At 39.7% G+C, this 20,506-nt stretch overlaps 1 protein-coding gene and 1 non-coding gene across 2 annotated transcripts in view; one reads left to right on the forward strand and one right to left on the reverse strand.

Moving 5' to 3' along the window:
• Positions 1-20,506, reverse strand: part of LGR5 (leucine rich repeat containing G protein-coupled receptor 5) — a 144,822-nt gene that overhangs the window by 85,228 nt on the left and 39,088 nt on the right. Inside the window, exon 2 of the mRNA XM_028531842.2 lies at positions 1,727-1,798. Coding sequence (XP_028387643.1) covers positions 1,727-1,798 — 72 coding nt within the window. The remainder of the gene's footprint in view (positions 1-1,726; positions 1,799-20,506) is intronic.
• Positions 18,300-18,405, forward strand: LOC114514227. The gene has a single exon (XR_003685961.1). It is a non-coding gene; the product is annotated as a U6 spliceosomal RNA (small nuclear RNA).

Genomic DNA, 20,506 nt, shown 5'->3' on the forward strand with positions numbered 1-20,506 from the left:
GTTATTTTGAATAAGTTGAGTTACTAAAGGAGAACTCTATTAAATAAAGTCCTTGGGGAAGTGAATTATGTATTGATTCAGTTTATAGTATTAAGTTGAGGTGTCCTTTTGCCATTACATAAGGAAATTAAAGAGAAAAGGATAGGAAATGCATGCCTTAAAAATATGGGGATAAATAGCACTAAGTGTTGCATGTTAATTATGGTGGGGTGGGAGGACAAGCAGCATGTAAATAAGAGAATAATCCTGATGTTTGAAGTTTATGAAAATTAATCTTTAAAAAGATTGGCTTATGTCAACTAAATCTCTAACTAAAATCTCTAAAATCTCTTTTATTCCAAGGCAGCTCACTTGTATAAGAAGCTCCTTTCACACATCTTGCTTTCTTACAAGTTCATTCTTTCATTCATCAAAAATGTATCATTTATTACATACTAGCAATGAGGAAGACAGCCATGACCCCAACCTTGAGGAAGGTTAAATTCTAGGCACAAGAATGGCCAGAGAGAAAAGAGAAGAAGGAAAAAAAGCTTCCTGGACAGCTCAGAGTGAACATCCACTTGCCGAGTGGTCAAAACGTGCTAAACAGTCCGGTAATCTAAGCCTCCCCAGCAAACCCCTCCATAATAATCTGGGCATATTCAGCCAAACTAAGTCTTAAAACAATAGCATTTGCTAAAAATATAAGGTATCAAAATAAAGACAGATAAACTAAAGGGGAGAATATGAGAATGTCCTCTTGGGGAAAAAAAAGATTGATGTAGTGTAATGTGGTTGTGATGAAATGTTCTTTCCACTTCCCATGGTGGGCCATGTGGTACATCAACAATTTAAATTACTCCCAAATTAGACCTGGTTTTAGGATTTATTAAAAAAAGTATTTTGGAAAGAGGTCATTGCCCAAACAATTCCTTTAATCAAAAGTCAGAGGATTTACTCAACTGAAGGTGCCAAACTTTCTTCACGCAGACTACCATGGTACATCACTTCCTCCATTCCCATCACTCAAAAGGGCAAGAGGATCAAATGGATTTTTAAATACAGATTTCTGGTTTATATAGTTCTTTTTCATCTTCTGGAAATTGATTACTAGACTTAATCAAGATTTCTCTGTGTATCATTAGCCAATTTATCTTCCTCCCTTTTAATTTAATTAATTTATTTTTTATCACAGTGAGTTTAGGAGAGCCCAGTTTTCAGTCCTCTGTGGACTCATGTTTTTCTGCCCAAGCCTTGAGGGAAGCTAAACTTAAAAGTAGGAAAATAGAAATTAAGAGTGATCAGGACAAAAAACTTTAGTGCTATGAAATGCGGACTCCTTGTCACAAGCCGAACGAAGCAGCAGTTTTTGGTTTTGATTATAGGTTTACTTGCTATTTTAATAAACATGAACCAGTATTCAAACTTTTAATATCCTGCTGCTTAATTTCCAAAGAGCCATCCAGCTCTTTTAAACAGCCTTTGTTTTAAAATTTTAATTTGTTTGGCCAAATCTCACCTTAGAAGGCTGTAGCCTCATGGTAAACTCTTTTATAAGTTGATTTCCAGAATCATAAGCAATTCTTTTATTTCCCCCTCCCAACTAAGTGCTTCCTCGTGTGCCAAAATTGTGGGTGCTGACAGCTTTTCAGCCTTGTTTTATCTGGTTCCCACAGTAAGCATGAGAGACAAACGCAAGAATGTGTCCAGCATTGACTGGATGCATCATGACTACAGTGATACTTACAGCTCCTCCAGGAAGCGAAGACTGTGCAGAGGACTCGGGGGCAGCTGACTGATGTTGTTCATGCTGAGGTCTCTGGAGGGGAAAAGAGACAGCATGTGAGGAGTGGCGTATGCCATCACAAGGAAATCCAGCTGTTCAATTCACACATTTTCAAGCAGTAGAGTCAAATAAACTCATTCTTTTGCTTGACAAACAAATTGCTATTTTGCATCTTAAACATATTTCTAACCCCGCCCCCCCCTCCCCCGCCCAACCACCATGGGCTCACTATCCAGTTAGAGACCCTAGGAGGACCTTATATGGACTCAGGATGATTTAGACCATTCATGAGCATGGTTGTAATTCTTCACGTTAAAACTACTTGAATAGGGCAGCAAGGAAAGACAGAATTCAATGCTAGACATAACTCAACTTTGTGTCTTGTTTTAAATTGTGTGACAAAAAGAAATGTCTTCACCACGCAACCCTGGAAGTCCTGCTTCTATGGCACTATGAACACCTTGTAAAATGTGTTCATAGAAAAAAATGTCTTGATTCAAAGGAACTTAAAAAAAACAAAACAAAACAAGACAAAAAGCCCATTCCCTCCTTCTAACTTGTTCCTTTTGCAGGTTCTCAGATTGCATTAAATAAGTGAAATGAACCATAAAACAAGGGTGTAATGCGATCCTGCTCTGCAGCACACTTCCTGCTGGGCCGCACAGTAGTTCCTGGCGCAGGAAACAACAAGCCACTTTGGGCAGAACTCAATCAATTTTTGTTTTAAGCGAAACTCCATGTAATTAGAGTTTATTTTGTTTTGACTTTTCTGTTTTTTTTTTTTTTTATTGTGCCCCACATAATCCTTCAGCATCACTGGTACATGCCGTCTGTATCTCAGCTCCCCAAAGCCTGACTGCGGGACTGATTCTGATCAAGACCCACTAAGACTTGATATGATGGTCAGTTCAAGGTTGACTTAAACAAAGGCTCGTTGCTCAAACCCGAAGATTCAGAACTACTGCCATTATAATCTCAGACCAGGTCTACATACTTATAATTTACCTTGAGACAACACAATGAGCTTCATATTTATTTTTTTTGTTGTTGATTTAATTGGTGTATAACGTTGTGTTAGATGTACAACATAATTCGATACAGGTATATATTGAGAAATAATCACCACAACAAGTTTAGTGAGCATCTGTCACCACACACAGTTAGAAAAAAGTTTTTTTCTTGTGATGAGAACTTCTAATATTCACTCTCATAGCAAGTCTCAAATACTCAACACAACGTTGTCAATGAGAGGCGCCATGTATGCATTACATTCCCCACACTGATTTATCTCATAACCAGAAATTTCTCTTTCGACCACCTTCACTCATTTCACCCGTGAGCTTTTAAAAAAAAATCTGGATTTTTCCTGCTATTGAAGTGGCCGCATCCATTGCACCTACTGACTGATTTCAGTATTGATAGCTTGGTTCCTTTATCAAATATTAACTTTTAATCAGTGAGGCTAAAAATTGAGGGACCATTCACTTTTTGTCTTTAAAAAGCTACTGATGGGAGCATTTTAGACCTTGCTTCCTGGCAATTGTCCTCAGGTTTGGCTCAAATAAACTCTTATAAAACTAAGAAAAAGCCACTAGTATGAATAAGGAAAATAAAATATTTTGTTAAATGTTTTAGAGTGTGGTAAACAAGAAGAATTATTAATTTGAATGTCAGTGAACAATCGTATAGCTGAGTTAAAGATGATACTCTCAAGCTAAAGCTAAACAATGCCAAACATACAGACTGAAAAAAATTCTATTGTCCACATTTTAAAAATCTGGATTTTCCTGGCACTGTTGAGATAAGAGAGCCAAATAACTGATTAGCATTTTCATTTTTTTTTGTGCAGATATTTCTCTGAAGTAACAGAATTCTTTAGTTCCCTGAACAGACATGGATTAAATTAGTCAATGAAGATTCTGGATTCCTCACAGTGACTGTGTAGTCTCTCCATGGACTTGCTACTTCTCAGGGACATTCATTTATGTTAGAAATGATATCCCACTATTTCCTACCCAGGATCAAGGTGGTTGTTTGCTCTTGCAGCATGTTGGTTGGTAACGCAGATCAAACCAGTCTCAACGTGGAGACAGCTGGCGAGGACAGCACTCCTCTCGTGTGTATTTCTGTGTGATGTGCAAATCAGTTTGGGACAAACATTAATCTTCTCTATGCACAGAAAGCTCTAAGTGGAATGAGGAAACTGACAGATTAAGGAGATACATAAGCATTCGACAATATTTTGATGTTTATTACTAATTTCAGGTACCTGGAAGTGAAGCTCACATATAAGCATCCACTCTCAGGGTGCCCCCTGGGGAGCACTTTCTGTGGGAAGGTGGCAGCAGGAGTGCAGGCGTTGTCTCAGGCTTGAATTCAGGCCTCTGCATTCACTAGCTGCGAGATCTTAGGAGTACTAACCTTCCCCTGCAGGAGTCCTTGTATTTAAACAAGGGTATTTCTACATTAATAGTTTGAAATCCTATGATTACCTATTTGCAATCAGAAGAGAGTGTCTCAGTCTTCTTGTTAAAAAGGAGAGTGCCTCCCTTTCCCAACAGGAATTAATAACTTCTCCATGTTACTTGACATTGTGGTTCCTTTCAGAAAATGAACTAGTACCGCTAACCCTAAAACTTATCACCTGTTCTTGAACACAGGCTGTTTTCTTTTAAATAGCTTCCAGCAATGCAGATAAGCTGATAGCAGAAAACAACTTTTTATAACGACAGTCTAAGGTGCAATGAAGCAGGCCTTTGAAATATGAATTCATATAAATTCAAAGTGGGTAAAGTGAAGTTTAATGGGCTGTATTCACTTTTCCCTTCTGTGGGCACCCTTTGCATCATGTTCAAACGTAGTTGTGGTCTTCCAGCTCAGGGGTTCCCAAGCTCTCCATGGGGAGAGGACAGTTTTTAAAAGTTTCTAATTTGCGGCGGGCTTATATTTTTATAAAACATAATAAAAACTAATTACAAAAAGTAAAATAAAACCATAAAAATACACAAAGTAGAAGCCTCAATATTTTATGTGATTCAACAGAGATCATTCAATTGCTGTAAAAGTTCTAAACCTTTACTCTCAAATTCTTCTCTGTTGTGAATCAGAAAAACATTCGTGGGCAGGAGGGGACCTCAGATACCCCCTCGGTTACTACTGCTCTTCTTGTTCTTCTTGCTCTTCTTGCCTTTCCATCAAGAAGGGCAAGGCTTAAATTACTCGAGTAATTTAACTAACTTTGAGTCTAAAATGGTGGAATGAGAACAACCTTTCCACTTCATACAAAAATATCCTCATTCTGACTCTTAAATTATTTTTAAACTTCTCCTTTCATTTTTCTATAGTATTTGGTCTTTTGGATACCTGGAACACGTATGACTTTAGCAGCACATGAGGGGGTCTTAAAATCATTTCCAACCCTGCACAGTATTTACTTCCTAAACTATTATTTTAAAGAATGGCTCTATTTTACATCACATTTTGCCCATGATTCAGTTTCCTAAAATCGGTGAGGCAATAGAATAGATTTCCCTTTTTTTTTCCTTTTTTTTTTTTTGCCAAGATATTAGAATTAATTTTGAAGAACTGGTCACTGGGTACAAAGATCTCAGGAAAGAAAATGGATGATTCATCGTGCCACGATGGTCAGATACGTTAAACTACTCTGCCCTGTCTTACCCTGCTTCAGTCTATGCGTCAACAACCACGTCTGGTCATGTAGAACAGGGGCTGCAATGTTCTAAGGGGGGCTTTGACTATATATTGGAATCACCTCAGGAGCTTTAAAAGATATTAATGCCTGGGTACTACGCCCAGAGTTTCTGAGTTAATTTGTCCAGTATGGGCCCTGTGATTTTTAAAAGCTTCTCAGGTAATTTGAATGTTCAGCCAAGGTTGAGAACCACTGCACAGGAGCACCTGTAAAATTCTAGCTGAGTGCTCTGAGCTCTACAACTCACTCAAAGTTTAGGATGCTTAAGATGATTGAAGGTACTGTTTCCTGAGACTAGAGGACTCCATCCAAGCAGAGAGCATCTTGCTCCTGAAAAGGATTTTGTTGCTTGTAGCTGTATTATTTTTCTTCATCGACAAATATTAATTGAGCATTAATTGTGGGCAGGTCTAGGAACACAGTGGAGAATGAATGCAAGTCATCCCACTGTCCCTATGTCTGTAAGATGCTGAGTCTTAATTCTACAACAGGGCTTGCTTCTGGATCTGGCCTCTCGGTCCTTGTCATACTTACAACGGCGTACTGTGTCTCCTCATTCTAGGTCATCTTCCACACTGTGCTCAGAGAGGTGGCCCTGAGAAGTCCATCTGATCGTCACTCCACTCAGAGCCACTGCCGGCCAATAGGAAAGACATCTGCCCCTCCCTAGGTGGATGATTTGGAAAAGGGCTCCTCCCCTGGAGGCGTGTCTAAATTACAGAAAAGGTCTTTCTCCCTGAAGCAGCCACAGAGTAGGGTGAAGGCCTCAGCAAGCAGAGCTTGGCCTGGAGTTCAGCCCCCATGGAGGAGCCCCTGCTCAGCTGTAGCCATACAGCTGAAGTCCCCTGCCTGAGAACTTCAGACCTCTTAGAGGAACTAGTGCCCCAACTTCTTAGGCTTTTCATGGTCTAGCCTAACATTTGTTCCACCTTGATTTGATGCCACTTTTCTCTGTGCAATGTGTGCTCCAGTTTCACTGAAATTCTTACTGCTCCCCTTGGCATCTCTCTGTCTTTACACCCATGACTCTCTGTATCTAGAATTCATTAGTCTCTCGATTTCCAAATGACTCCTCCTGTGCTCCCCCCGCTTCCCACCCCCCCTTTAAGGTCTAGCTTTACATACCCTTGTGTTTCAGACACAAACTCTTATCTTTCCAGCTTAGTCATTCTCTATTTCAACCTCTAGTCCTTTGATCCTTGTGGTATCAAAGCCTTGTTTTAGCCCCAGTCTCGCTCAGATGATGCGTTGATCACCTGCATCACTAAGTCACCGACACCCTCACGGCCCCAGTGCCCATCTTCTGTTTCACTCCCCTGGCAAAGCCCCAGCTCTGGAAAAACACCCTAATTCTTCTCTGTTGCTATCCCAGGGTACTATTTTCGAGTGATACTAGGAAATAAAAACTCGCAAGTGTGCAGATTAGTGACCATAAATTCATGGCCTTTGTGGGCTCTCAACACTGCTGAACAATCCTGTTATTTGTTATTGCTCAGTTTACTCCCTCAGGGACTGCGGCCAGCTTTTACTGCTTGCCTCAAACCTCATCATCAACAACCACTCCCATTATGGGACACCTTCCCTCTTACTTCATGTAAATGAGCGGAATTCTCTGGACCACCAAACACATAATGGGCCACATTCTTGTTCTGTCTTATGGCCTGCTCACTCTGCCCACACTTTTCTCCCTGCTCAGACTTGCTCTTGGGTCCCCCCTCCCTCTGGGATGCTACAGCATCTACCCCATGAATAATTCCTTTGAATTCCTGTATTTTTTAAAGCTCTTCTTCTTCTGTTTCAATGTATACATGTAGTTAAGCCTTTTCCATGGGGAAAACAAAAGGAAAACAGGGTCTTTCAATGCCATGTCTTCCTTTACCTGTTACCCAATCTCTCTCATTCCCTTTGGGGCTGTTTTTGGTTTACAGTTGTAGTCTTCACTTCCCATTCCCTTTCCAAGCACAACACACAAGCTTCCATCCTTACACTCTAATAAACCTGCTCTTGCCACAGACACAGAGACCTCCATACTGTCAAATCTAATGAACTCCTGGCTTGCCGGGCCTCTCTCTTGAGTTAGATGGTGCTCTTTCTGGAAACTCTATACTCTATTGTTTCCAAGTCATCATTCTCTCAGGATTCTTTTCATACTTTCCCAACCTTGCTACTTTACAGACTCCTTTGTGGAATTTTCTTGTATCTACCCCTTAAACATCCGTGTGCTCTGGAGCTGTGCCCTTGGCCTAGTGCTCTTCAGTCTCTACCCTTTATTCTTGGAGGCGATGGCTCCCAGGTGCTTAAGTATTACCTAAAGACCCATACCTTTCTAAATTTATATTCCTAGCATTAACCTTTCTCCTAAGTTTCAGAATCATATAACTAACTTCCTTCTGGATGTGTCCACTTAGCAATCTTACAGGAATGTGCCGTGTCCAAAATGGAAATCATTATTTTCTGTTGTTCCAAAATGGTTTGTTTTTCGGAAGAGCCGGTTTCTAGCTAATGCCATAACTGTCTTCCAGGCAAAAATGCCTGAATCTCGGATACCGTCAAGCCTCCCTTCCTTCTTCATCATCTCTGCCCTTCCCCTTTTCTGTCTCCTGACTCTGCTGCAGACCCTGCTGCAGGCCCTCACTGCCTCTGACCAGTCACCTGAAATCGCCTTCCAGTTCTGTGGCTGGCTGCTACCAGTCATCCCTGTAGGCCACCTTCTGGATGGCAATGAGAACAATATACAAAAAATTTCAAAATTAGGCAAATCACCACCCTACTTAAAACCTTTCCAAATGAAGTCCACATTTGTTAGTGTTGCATACAAGCTCCATCGTGTGGTGCACCAACCCTTCACCACCAACCTTCTAATGTCCAGAGTGAGAATACTGATTCTAATCCATCCTTCAAGCTTGGAGGTAAGATGTCACCTCCTCCAGGAAACCTGCTCTGACCTTTAAGGTTAGTGTATGTGATTTGCTCTGTCTCCTCTGGTATCACTGCACACAGTTATCAACATCACATTGAAATGAAATGTTTAAATCTGTCTCCCACAGGAGGCTGTACTTGTGACCAATGGCCAGCTTTTTTTTTTTATTTTAGTACTTCCAAGTCTAGCCAAGCTGTGCCATGTAGAAGATACTTAGTGAATGTTGAACTGAACCCTCTTTTACTGCTTTCTTTCTGTGAGTGAGCAAATGATCATATCCATTTTTTAAAAAAAATATCGTGTTTCTCATCATCTGACTATTCTGTTCCTCAGTGTGAGGTATATAATTGTCTGGTGTAAAACATTTTTGGAAAAAAACCCTATTTTGTGTTGTGTCCACCTTCCACAATGAATTTTGGTCATCACCATTAGAGTTGTGGTTTCTCTTTTCAGTTGATCTCTTTGCTGTCTGTCCTAGGGATTCCTCAAAGATTCTCATTCCTTGAAAGCTCCCACTCTTCTCCGACTTTCAAGCAACTCTGTGCTGCTTCTGCTTCCCCCTCTCATCCTTCTCTCCTTCTTCTTCCTCTTCCTCTTTCCCCCTCTTTCCTGCTGTGTTTCCTTTTATCCTCCTTCTCTTGCTAAAATGTCTTTTCTATCATTTCTCATGGAGGGAGGACGGCAGCAGGCACTTGGTCCATCATCTTAAACTCCAGCCCTACTTTCCATGCTTGAGACAGGGCACACGGGTCAGTGAACAAAGAGGCCATTTCTTACAGTGCGACTGTTAAATCAAGAAAACAACAAAAAATGGTTCTTTAATCTCTGCCACAGTTGAAGACAAATATTTTCTTCTTTAGCAGCACAGTGAAATTTCTATTTCTTCTGAGTACAATCATTTCAAGCTTGTCTTGAGAGATCCAGCAGCAGTTAGCTTTCTGCCAGACGCTTTTGTTAACAGCGGATCCAGGCTGGAGCTGTTCCCGCACTTTTTAATTGATCACTTTTCAAATATGTTTCTGAAGATAAGCCGTGAACTTCAAAAGGGAAGGTGCAGGCTTGAGTAGCATTTTATGATAATATGAATAATGTTATTTCCAGGTACTTTTTTCATGTTATTGTTTTTAACTCCAAAACAATGTACCTTTGAAAATTATTTTTTACTGAAGTATGACATATATGGGAAAACGGATGAATCTTAGCTGTCCCACCTGATGAGTTTTCAGTGTGAACACACCGGGTACATGGCCATCACCTCAGAAGTTCCCTCACATTCCCTTCTCTTGCTGCTCCCTCTGAAAGGAACCAGTCTGCTCACTTCTAACACTTTGTGTTAGGTTTGCTTAGTTTTGATCTTACCATAAATGGAGTGATACAATGCATAGGTTTTGCTTAAAGAGTTTATTTTTTGCTTAAAGAGTAAGGATTTCTCATATGCTCCTGTTCCCACACATGCATAGCCTCCCCCGTTATCAACAGGGCCCACCAGATGATGGTATGTTTGTTACAACCTATGGACTTAGTGACATGTTACAATCGCCCAAAGTCTGCAGTATACACTAGGGTTTACTGTTAGTGTCGTACATTCTGTGGACTTGGGCAAATGACATGTATCCATTATTATAGCATCACACAGAGCATTTTTACTACCTGAAAAATCTTCTGTGTTCTCTCTATTCATCCCTCCTTCCTCCTACCACCCCTTGTGGCAATCACTGAATTTTCTACTGTCTCCATAGTTTTGCCTTTTCCAGAATGTTATACACTGAGAATCATACAGTATGTGGCTTTTTCAGATTGGCTTTTTTCTCCTAGTAATGCACAGCATAGGTTTTTTTTCCCTAGCTCACTTCGTTTATGAGATTTATCCATGTGTAGTCCAAACAAAGCAACAGTTTATGTCTTCTCAATGTAATATAGTATGTCATTTTATTATTATACCACAATTTATTTATCCACTCAATTGTTGGGTTGAATATTTGGGTTCTTTTCTGTTTGTGGCTATTATGAATAGTGCTGCTATCAACATTCTTAAATATGTCTTTTGTTGAACATAGTGTATGTGTGCTTGCCTGTTGGGTATGTATCTAGGATTGGAATGGCTGGGCCTTGGTGCATATATGTAGAAATTTACTATTAGATCCTACCAGATAGTTTTCTAAAGTGGTTAGACTGATGCATACTCCTACCAATACTGTAAGGAAATTACAATTGTTTGACATCCGATTGTTTCCATTTGTTATAATCAAAATTGGTACTATTTTTCTTTTAAATTTTAGTCATCTTAGCTATCTTAGAGTGGCATCTCATATTGGTCTTAATTTGCATTTCCCTTGTGTCTTAGACAGTTGAGTATCTTTTCATATGATTTTTGGCCATCAGGATATCCTTTTTTATAAAGTGTAAAGAAGAATGTTTTGTCTTATTTGATGACCTTCGTATTAAAAGTAAAACTTACTTGTAAAACATGGAACTATACATTGATATGTAAAGGACAAGCTCATAATGTTCTCATTCTTATTCTCATATTATTATTCTTCCCGAGGTTTCAAAGGTATTCTTTGAAATAGCTTATAATGTAATAAATAGTTAAGAGTATGTATTCTGGAGCTATTCAGCCTTAGTTTGAGTCCTGACTTTGCTGTTCCTGAGCTGAACAACCTTCAGCAACTTACTTCACATCTCTGCACCTCAGTTACCTAATCTATAAAATAGGGATGATAATAATAGTGTCTGCATTGTAGAGTTGTTGTGTGAAATAATTGAGCTAATGTAAGTAAAGTACTTAAAATAGCCCTTGGCATAGTGTAAGCACTACCTGTTTTGCTGTCATCACCACTATAATTGGATGGCTTAATGTTTTACACATTGAAACTCTTACTTGTACAGACATAACAAGAGTAGAAAATGTTAGCTAATTGATGCTTATGGTTATTTTGAAAATATTTTTTAAATGACAGGATAATTTAAAAAATGTTTAGAGACAGCTGGCTTGTGTTCTATTGGTCCCTTTGCTTCATTCATAATGTTTTAATGGAAGCTTTGTAAAGACAGAAACTCAAAGCAAACTCATTTGAAAAAAATTACATTATCATTCTGATCTCATAGATAGAAACAGTGGATGTGACTGGGCATTCATCTGCCTTATTTATATTATATCAATAGCAAAAGAAGAAATAAGATAGTTATTTGTGGGGAGACCACTTATCTAAAAATCTCACATCTTACAACACATCCAAAGTAGAAAAATAAGCAGATAACAAAACAAAACCAACAGAAAATAACTACAGCAAATCAAACTCTTTTTGAACAGTCAGAATCAAAAGCCCACAAAGATAGTCATGAATGTTTACGAACTTTTCTCAGAGGAAGAGGTCCCTATCAGAAGCGAAGTATTTTTGATTTGGGCAATCTTGTTATTTTAGTTTTGTTTTGTTTTGAAATTCATAGCAACAAGTTACCAGTGGGAGGCAGACTCAACAAGGCAGGTAATGATGTGGGAATGCAGATGTAAGAACTGCAATCAATAATAATGAATAATAATAACAGTAATATCATAAAACACATAGGTCTTTGATCATTTACTGTAACAGCTATAGATATGTCAAAAGCTTTCAACCAATTTGGAACCGATTTTTCCCCCCGAGGTAGTATAGCACCTGATACATTCTAAAGGACTATCCAATTAGCAAAAATTATCAGAAAAGTTTAAGTATCTAGGAATAACATAAGGTTCTACCTCTTCTGCCTTTCTCTATGTTCTATGAGCAATTACTAGCCTTGAACTTGCTCCTGTGCTACAGATCTGCATTTCTATCAGCTTTCTTTTTAAATTTCTCTATGTAGTTAATCAATCAGCCACCTAAAATGCAATGCATTTCAAACTAAACTCATTATTTTCTCTTTCCCCCAAGCCAGCTTTCCCTTCTGTGTCTCTTCATCTTGTTTAATACAGTACCATTCTTTTAAGCAACAAAACTAGAAACCAATGGTTTGTTTACTCATTTTTTTTACATTATCCTATCCTTCATCTCCACTCTCCTCTAAATGGTCATTAGTCCTATTGATTATATCCCTGAAATGTTTCTGGAATAATAGTAACTAACATTTATATGACACACAATGCCCTCCCAACATAATCTAATGAGTCTTTAGATAACAACCCATTTTACAGATGACGAAACAGAGATACACAAAACTTAGATTTTCCCAGGGTGACACTAGTGGTAAAGGGCAAAGCCAGGGTCTGAAAAAGGTCTGTCTGACTCCAAAGTTAATGGGATTGGACCCTTTGCAGCTACACTGCATTCTGGAATCCATGCTTTAATTTCTAGTTTTTCCTTCCATAGCTTAAATTTAGGTTTTAATATGTGCTTGTTCTTTTCACTCCTAAGAACTGTGCATGTAAGGAGGAGCCTCAGAACCTCAGAGCAAGTCTCTCTACCTCTCTGCACCTGTTCACACATTTGTGGCATCTCTGGCTGCTCTTTCCTTTTGGACAGTCCCCTCGGGGGTGAGCCTATTCAGACTCACCTCTCTGGACCACGTACCCTACTTCCATTTAGCCTCTGGACATCATCTTCTTGTACTGCTTAGCTCCATGGTCTATAGCCTCTGGTCTATCTCTCCCTTAGCTCCAGATTCCAGAATTCCAGTTGATAGCCAGGGCTTCCCACTTATCTCAGAGAGGAGATCGAGCAATTGCAATGAGTCCTCAATGGTCCTCTCTACCTTCATTTTCTCCCTTTTCCCAGTCCATCTCAAGTTATCTTAATTTTCCCCCTAAAAGATAAAAGAACTAGTATTTTATATTGTGCTTCCTTTTTTGTTTAATTTTATTTTGGTCTAGCACTTTACAGTATACAAAGCACTTTCATACCCACAAATTCTTCCCAACTTTTCTTACCAAACCAGAAATTTCAGAACATAATTTAAACTATGTTTCCAAAAAGCTGTTTCAAAACCTTGTGAAACATTTTTTTCTCTGCACGAGATATTTGAACATGGATATTTCCAGAGTCCTAACTAACACTGTACTATAATTCACAATATTACCATCCACTTGAGTAACATATTCTGTTTTTCTTTATGCTTAAAACAGAACAAAACAATTGACTTTGGAACTAGAACAAGGTTTCTCAGCCTTGAACCTATTGACATTTTGGGCCGGATGATTCTTTGTTGTGGGGGTTGTCCTGTGGACTGTAGGGTGTTAAGCAGTACCCATGGCTTTCCCCACTAGATGCCAGTGGCCCCTCTACCCACCTACTCATGACAACCAAGAACTTTTCTAGACAGTTATGGGTCAAACTGTATCTCCCACTCCTTGCAAAGATTGTATGTTGAAGTCTTAACCCTCTATAACTGAGAATGTGATTGCATTTGGAGACAAGGTCTTCAAAAAGGTAATTAAGTTAAAATTAGTTCATCAGAGCAGACCCCATTCTGATACAGCTGGTACTCTTATAAGAGGAGGAAATCTGCCTGCAGACAGGGGCAGAGAGAAGACCATGTGGAGACACAGGAGGAAGACCACCCTCTACAAACGGAGGAGAGAGGCTTCAGAGCAAACCAACTATGCTGACTCCTTGATCTTGTAAAGCTCCCCTCCAGAGCTGTGCTAAATGGCTGTTGGTTAAGCCAACCAGTCCATGGTGCTTTGTTATGGCAGCCTGAGCAAACTAACACACAGACATTGCCAAAAAAATGTCCCCTAAGGTCAAACTGCCCCTGGTTGGGAATCACTGAACTAACACCCACAAATTACACACAGGAACCTGTTAATTTTACCTTTGGTGATGACAGAAAAAGTAAGTTTTCAATGATTTTTTTTTCTTTAAAAAAGGAAATTGAAAGGGACCTTCACTCCACACTCCTCCTTCACACCATTAATACCTTTTAGCAGATAATTTCATTTCTTTATTATTGGACAATGAAAATATAAAATAAAAGGCAGAGCAAAAAGCTATGTGATATGCTGCTTATATAACCCAGGGAGTGCCTTTGGAGCTGGGTCATTGGGTCTCTCAAATAATTCTGGGCCTGTGGCTGTGCTTAATGGCTCCATGATAATTACCCAGAAAAGACCTCCAAGGCAATATTTCAAAGAAAATCTTCCAAAAGTTTTCATTAAAGGAACTATGTCTATTTTATTTCACTCAGGCAGAAATTCCTATTGTTTTTTCTGCCCTGTGCAATAAGCAAGATGCTGAAGTATCTTGCAGTTAACATGGTGTGACTATGGGTCCCTTTCATTCCAGCAGGTTGAAATCTTTCCCATCCATATTCCATCTAATATCCTGAAGTGCGTGTAAAGGCACTGAGGTATTATGTAAAAGGGTGACTCTGATCCATCATCCTACTCTATCCTGTGGATTCAAAGAGGCCTTTGCTGGTTGCCCAGCATCTGCAGAATGGAGTCTTGATGCTATCTAGCTGTAGAATGACAAAGGGAAATAGGTCGCAGATTTGGAAAAGGGGCCAGGTTCTCAAATGACGGTTCTGCTACTATGTTGCTGTTAGAACTTTTCTCTTTTGTGCTTTTGTGGTCTGAACTTCCTAAGGTTGTATTGTAATACCTGTTTCATCTGCCACGGTGAGGATTAAACGAGGTAATGTAGGTGCGCGCCGGTAGCTCAGTGTGTGACGCTGGAAAGGGCTTGTTGTTGGCCAAAGTTCCCACCGTCCAGTTCTAATTCACTGGATTAGGTTTACCTCCCTTTAAACCTTTCCAAACAGTCTGTATTCCAGTCACACCAAACTGCCTTTGATTCTCCCAATGTGTCCTGAGGTTTTGCCTTTGAGATTGACACAAGAAGTTTTTATTTCCAATGAACTTTCTGTTCACGGGAAGGGGTTTGGAGGAGCCTTGTGCTGCGGTTTCCTGCTCCCAGGCTTTGCTAGAGCCGTGGGGACTCGGGAAACTGCACGTCAGGCGCCTGGCACAGGGCCCCGTCCAGAGGAAGCAGTCATCATCTGCTCCTAGTCACATCTGCCTGCCTAGATCCCACTCATTGCTCATTCCTAAGCATTCTCCCACTTCCTGCTTCCACTCCTGGCCCCGCCATCGACGCGCCACATGGCAGCCAAACGTAGCTTTTCAAAACAATTAGATAATTCCCTAGCACTGTCTGAAATCCACCAATGGATTCCTGTTTGCTTCTAGATTAAATCCAAATGCCTTAGCGTGGCTGACAGGCCCTGACTGATCTGGCTCCCGCTTAGCCCTCCATCCTTGCCCAGACCGACCCACTGTCCCCTGGCTCACCGGTGATACCTGCCGCCCTGCAGCTCCTCATATACCCCAAGTGCTTTCCCCCGTCAGACCTTTTCTGTGCCATTTACCTACACCTACCATGCTCCACTGCACCTCAACCTCCCTTCCAAACTCTGGCTCCTCTTTATCTTTTTAAAAAAAATTCTTACCCAAGGATATGTTTATTGATTTTAGAGAGAAAGAAAGGGAGAGAGAGAGAAACATTGGTGAGAGAGCAAAACATCAATAGGTTGCCTTACGTAGGCACCCGACGCGGGGGACCAAACCCACTACCTAGGTATGTGCCCTGACCGGCATTGAACCTGCAACCTTTTGGTGCATGGGATGGTGCTCCCACCAACTGAGCAACCCAGCCAGGGTTCCTTTTTATTCCTAAATATCACTTGGTCAGATAAGTCCTCTTGAACTTCCAACCATACTAGTTCTTTTCCCACCTTTCTTTGCTCTTCTTTCTGCCTCCTCCTACCCCCCTCCCCCTCCACGACCCACAACTTGCCACCACCACTCATTTCACTTAAAACAGTTTGTGGTCACATCTTCATTTACAGTCCCATCTTCTTTCTTGAATGCTGTGAGGGCCGGGGGAGGGGGGTGCGAGATCACCAGCTTTCAGCTCGGCCTCAGGCACGTGGTTGACCACGGATACATTCTTATGTTAAGTGGCTGCCCAGCTGAATGAACGCTGTGTCCTCTGTCCTCTGACGTTATTTCCTTCCTTTCTTACTTCTAGGATGATTACTTTTACTAAGTATATTTTTGTGGGTCCCAGAGGATAGTATAGAAAGTAGATTAAAGAATACTGTGTCTTCTTTGTGTCTTCTTTAAGCAGTTGGCTAAATTGTATCTTTAAAAACAACTACTATAAATGTTAATAATCTATCAAATAGATACTAATGGATAGAAAAAATACAAAGGAATGCAATAAATCTCATTGACTAATTTTTGAGTTAGGTTCTAGTTGAATATGGGAGATGTAGAAACATGACTGTATTTCAAAATTAAATGGAAGGGCATGGACTCTATTTCTATTTTGCTATTGAAGAGTACGTGAGCCCTCATAGGTAAGTAAACCCCTCCCTAAATCAACTTTCTTCTCCCATTAATGGGAGAATCTTTACCGTTCTTAAGTCAGTGGTATGGGCAATGTGGATGCAATATTTATAAAGCATATTCTGAGATCCTTTGAAGTGCCTACCATGTACTTATTATTTTTGCTCTTGTTATTTTTGCAAGGCTTTTAAGCATTTTAACCTCAAAACAAAGTAGTAAAAACAGAAATGTAATTATCCAAAAGAACAAAATGTTACAAGACGGACCCTGAGTTGAATTCAATTACCTAAGAGTTTGATTTAAACATCCTTTTCTTTAAAGCAAAGATGAGAGACACAAAGTTTCTCCATGTTGCAGTGGCACTTTTCAATTATGCTGGGGAAACTATTTTCCAGCTTATTGTCTTCCTTTCATCCTGATCTTCATAGATCAACTCTATAGATACACTATTCCATTTCAGATAAACTGTTTTTCCATTCAATTTAACCAAGATTCCAGTAGAGGGAGCAGAGTCAACAATTAAAAGAGAGATTTAAAAAACTCAGACGTTCAATAGTGAAAAGGGCAAATGCTGAATTGATTTGAGAAAAATGTAATTTTAGTGCCAATAACACGGTTTATCTATTTGTCTTCCAAATTATTGCTGTCATAAAGGCAATTGTCTGCATTTCCTTAACATCTGCTAGGAAACACTCATTTATACGATTATGAATGCCTCAAGAGCAATAAGTCACTGATGAACTTTTAAAAACAACCAGAGGAGTAATCATTCATTGTTATTGGTTAATGAGTTACAAAGCTTAAGGAAGTGCAAAAAAGTATAACATTTAGAGTCTTTTAGACCAAGTCTGACTACATATAGAATCAGAAATTTAAAACGTCAGCCAGTGTAACCTATATCAAATGTGTAATTATTAACTGAGAAGCGATGGAAGAGAAAAACAACGGGGAAAAGTCCAAAAGGGAAAGCCCGTGCTGTGTGTCTACAACGAGTCTTGTTTAAGGAACGGAGTCACGTGTGGGAACTCAGCAAGCACATGTTGCTGATGAAGTAGGAAGAGTAACAAAGGCAAGGAGCTGTGCCAGCCATGAGGAAGTGAGTATACCAGTCTTACTACAAACTAAACAGTAAGACACAGAGCTCCAGCACTCACGGAAACTCACTTTGGTGGTCACACCGCCAGTCCCAGCTGCCCTGGAGTTGGGGTTTGCGTAGCTTGGGCGGCTGTATGTGACGGTCCTACCAATTGTGTTCTTGGCAGTTCGTTGTCATGAAAAGAGGCCGTTATTTAAAAAAAAATTCTCAGGAAAGCTATTTGAATTATCAGTGATAAGATAAGGATATATCCACGAATACAGTAGTGTGTACTTTTAAGTGTGTTTTCATGACTAGAAACTTTTTATGCTATATTTTACTTTTTAAAATTAAAAGTTTAAGTCAAAGTTATCATATATATACACACATGTATTTACATTTGTACTTATATACGTATGTACAATATAATATTTTATTGTTATGTACAGTTTAAACGACTACAGGCTTTATAATGAAAAACAAATACAAAAACAAGAACAAGTTCTCGCTTCGGCAGCACATAGACTAACATTGGAATGACATGAGAAGATCAGCACAGCCCATGCATAAGGATGACATGCAAATTCATGAAGCGTTCCGTATTTAAAAAAAAAAGCAAAACGAGACAAAGTCCCGTGCCCCACATTCCACGTCTGACTCCTACGTCCCGGAGGCAACCACTTGCGCCTCTCAGTCCAGGGCAGTGATTCTCAACCTTTTCCACCTCATGGCACACAGACACTAATGACTAAAATTCTGCGGCACACCAAAATATGTATTTTTTGATCATCTGACAAAAAATAGGTTAAATTTTGATTCATTCACACCAGATGGCTACTGTTGTTTGACTGTTGTCATTTTTTTAACTTGACAATTGAAGGAAAAGGGGTCAGTGTCCCTGACTAAATAGTCAGGTAGTGTGTGTCTTAAAAATTCTTGCAGCACACTGGTGGAAAATCACTGGTCCAGAGTCTTTCAGGGGCCACTTTCTTTAGACTGTAACTTTCCAGTCTTCTACCAGTGTTGATATGTGTGGCGGGAGTTTGGGCGGTGAGGAGGCAGTTGTCTGGCTTTGTGAGCCGAGGGAGATGTTTTAACTGCTTATTATTAAGACTTTTCAGTGACTCTTTCTATTTTGAACAATACTTTGACCTTCAAAACTACCCCTCTCTAGGGTTTTGCGTTGGAATTGGCTTGCTTCTTGACTTGTCCCATGCTGTTTGTTTGCTAAGTCATTTTTTAAAAATTTAATCTTTGTCATAATTTTATCCCTACTAAGTCATTTCACAAATTTGTTAACACATCCTGTCCATTATACTTGTTTCTCCTGTCCTCTTTGTTGGTTTCTGCTACTTAAAATACTTTTCTGCCACTTGAGATAAACATGTTTAATCTGCTAAGGGTTTCTGATATTTTTCTTAAGCTAAAAATACAATACCAATTATTCAAATATCTACTTGTTTTAAGTATAATGCTTTATTTTTCTAGTCCATACCAACCTGATTAAAAATAGCCGTGATTTGTTTGTATGGCAAAAGTTCCTAGTGACTAGGAACTTTTTCCGTAGCACTGAAGAACTTTAATCTCCAATAAGTTTTTCCTTCCCACGTTATTCTGGAAGTTCTAGCCTTGGCTGGCATGACTCATCTGTATGCTGAGAACTAGTTCTTTTGACCATGGTATGTTATCTGCCATTGACTTCTTCTTGCTGTTGCCTTGACTTGTGGTGATGTGCTAAGATGCTATCAATGATCAGTCAATGGTGCTCCAGATGCTCAACCCAGGCATTTTCCACCTGAAACTAAAAAGTGTTCAGTGCTCTATTGGTATCACTATCACCAATGCCACCACCATTAACAATGCCACTGCTTTTAACCCGAGTTTTGCAGTTAGGCACTTTAGATACTTCTTAGGAGGGTTCTGGGTCCTCCATGTAAATAAACTCTTTCTCAGTCATGCTTGAATCCCAGAACAGAGACAGCTTGGGTGCAAGGAAAGTAATTTACCCCGAGTGATCTCACTATAAGCCTGTATGCTTCCAAAGAGTATGTCTTTAAATACTGCATGTCCAGAAACATCTTTCTGGACATTTTCCATTAGTTGGGGAGGGTGTCTTGAAGGAGATGAGATTTCAGTAGTGTCAGAAGAAGTATAGTGAGGTGAGGTGGGTGTTCGAAGGGAATGGTTGGGAGTTCCAAATGGTGAATTTGGGTAACTTTGCTCTCCGCCTACTGATGTGGCTGGTTACAGTGTCCTGTTACTCCCTCATTAGTGTGAGTCCCATCTGATGCGGTGCTCAAAGAAAACAACTTTCCTAAGTAAGGGAGCCCTGTGTTTCAATCATAGATATATTGGTGATTTTTCTATCCTATTAGCGTCTCCAAGCTAACTCTCAATGTCCCAAGGTGGTACTAAAATGACGAAGAAAGAAATGAGACATACAGAATAAAAGTCTTCATTTTCTAAGTAAGATAAAAATGATAAAAGTTTCTTAGTCCTGTAAGATCTAATATAAGACCAATCTTCCCAGATTTTAGTTGTGTGGGAATTAATCTTTCTCCACTAAACTTATAAAGAACATTTTTACTTACATTAAATAGGTAATCACAATGTTTCTGCTATGGTGGTGTTCTAAGAGGCCTCTGCCACTTAAAGTGAGCCTTAGAAAGATGTGTTGGCTAAGGTAAAGGGAGGGGGAAGAGGGAAGT

Source organism: Phyllostomus discolor, chromosome 2 (genome assembly GCF_004126475.2).
Source record: "Phyllostomus discolor isolate MPI-MPIP mPhyDis1 chromosome 2, mPhyDis1.pri.v3, whole genome shotgun sequence".
Lineage (NCBI taxonomy): Eukaryota > Metazoa > Chordata > Mammalia > Chiroptera > Phyllostomidae > Phyllostomus > Phyllostomus discolor.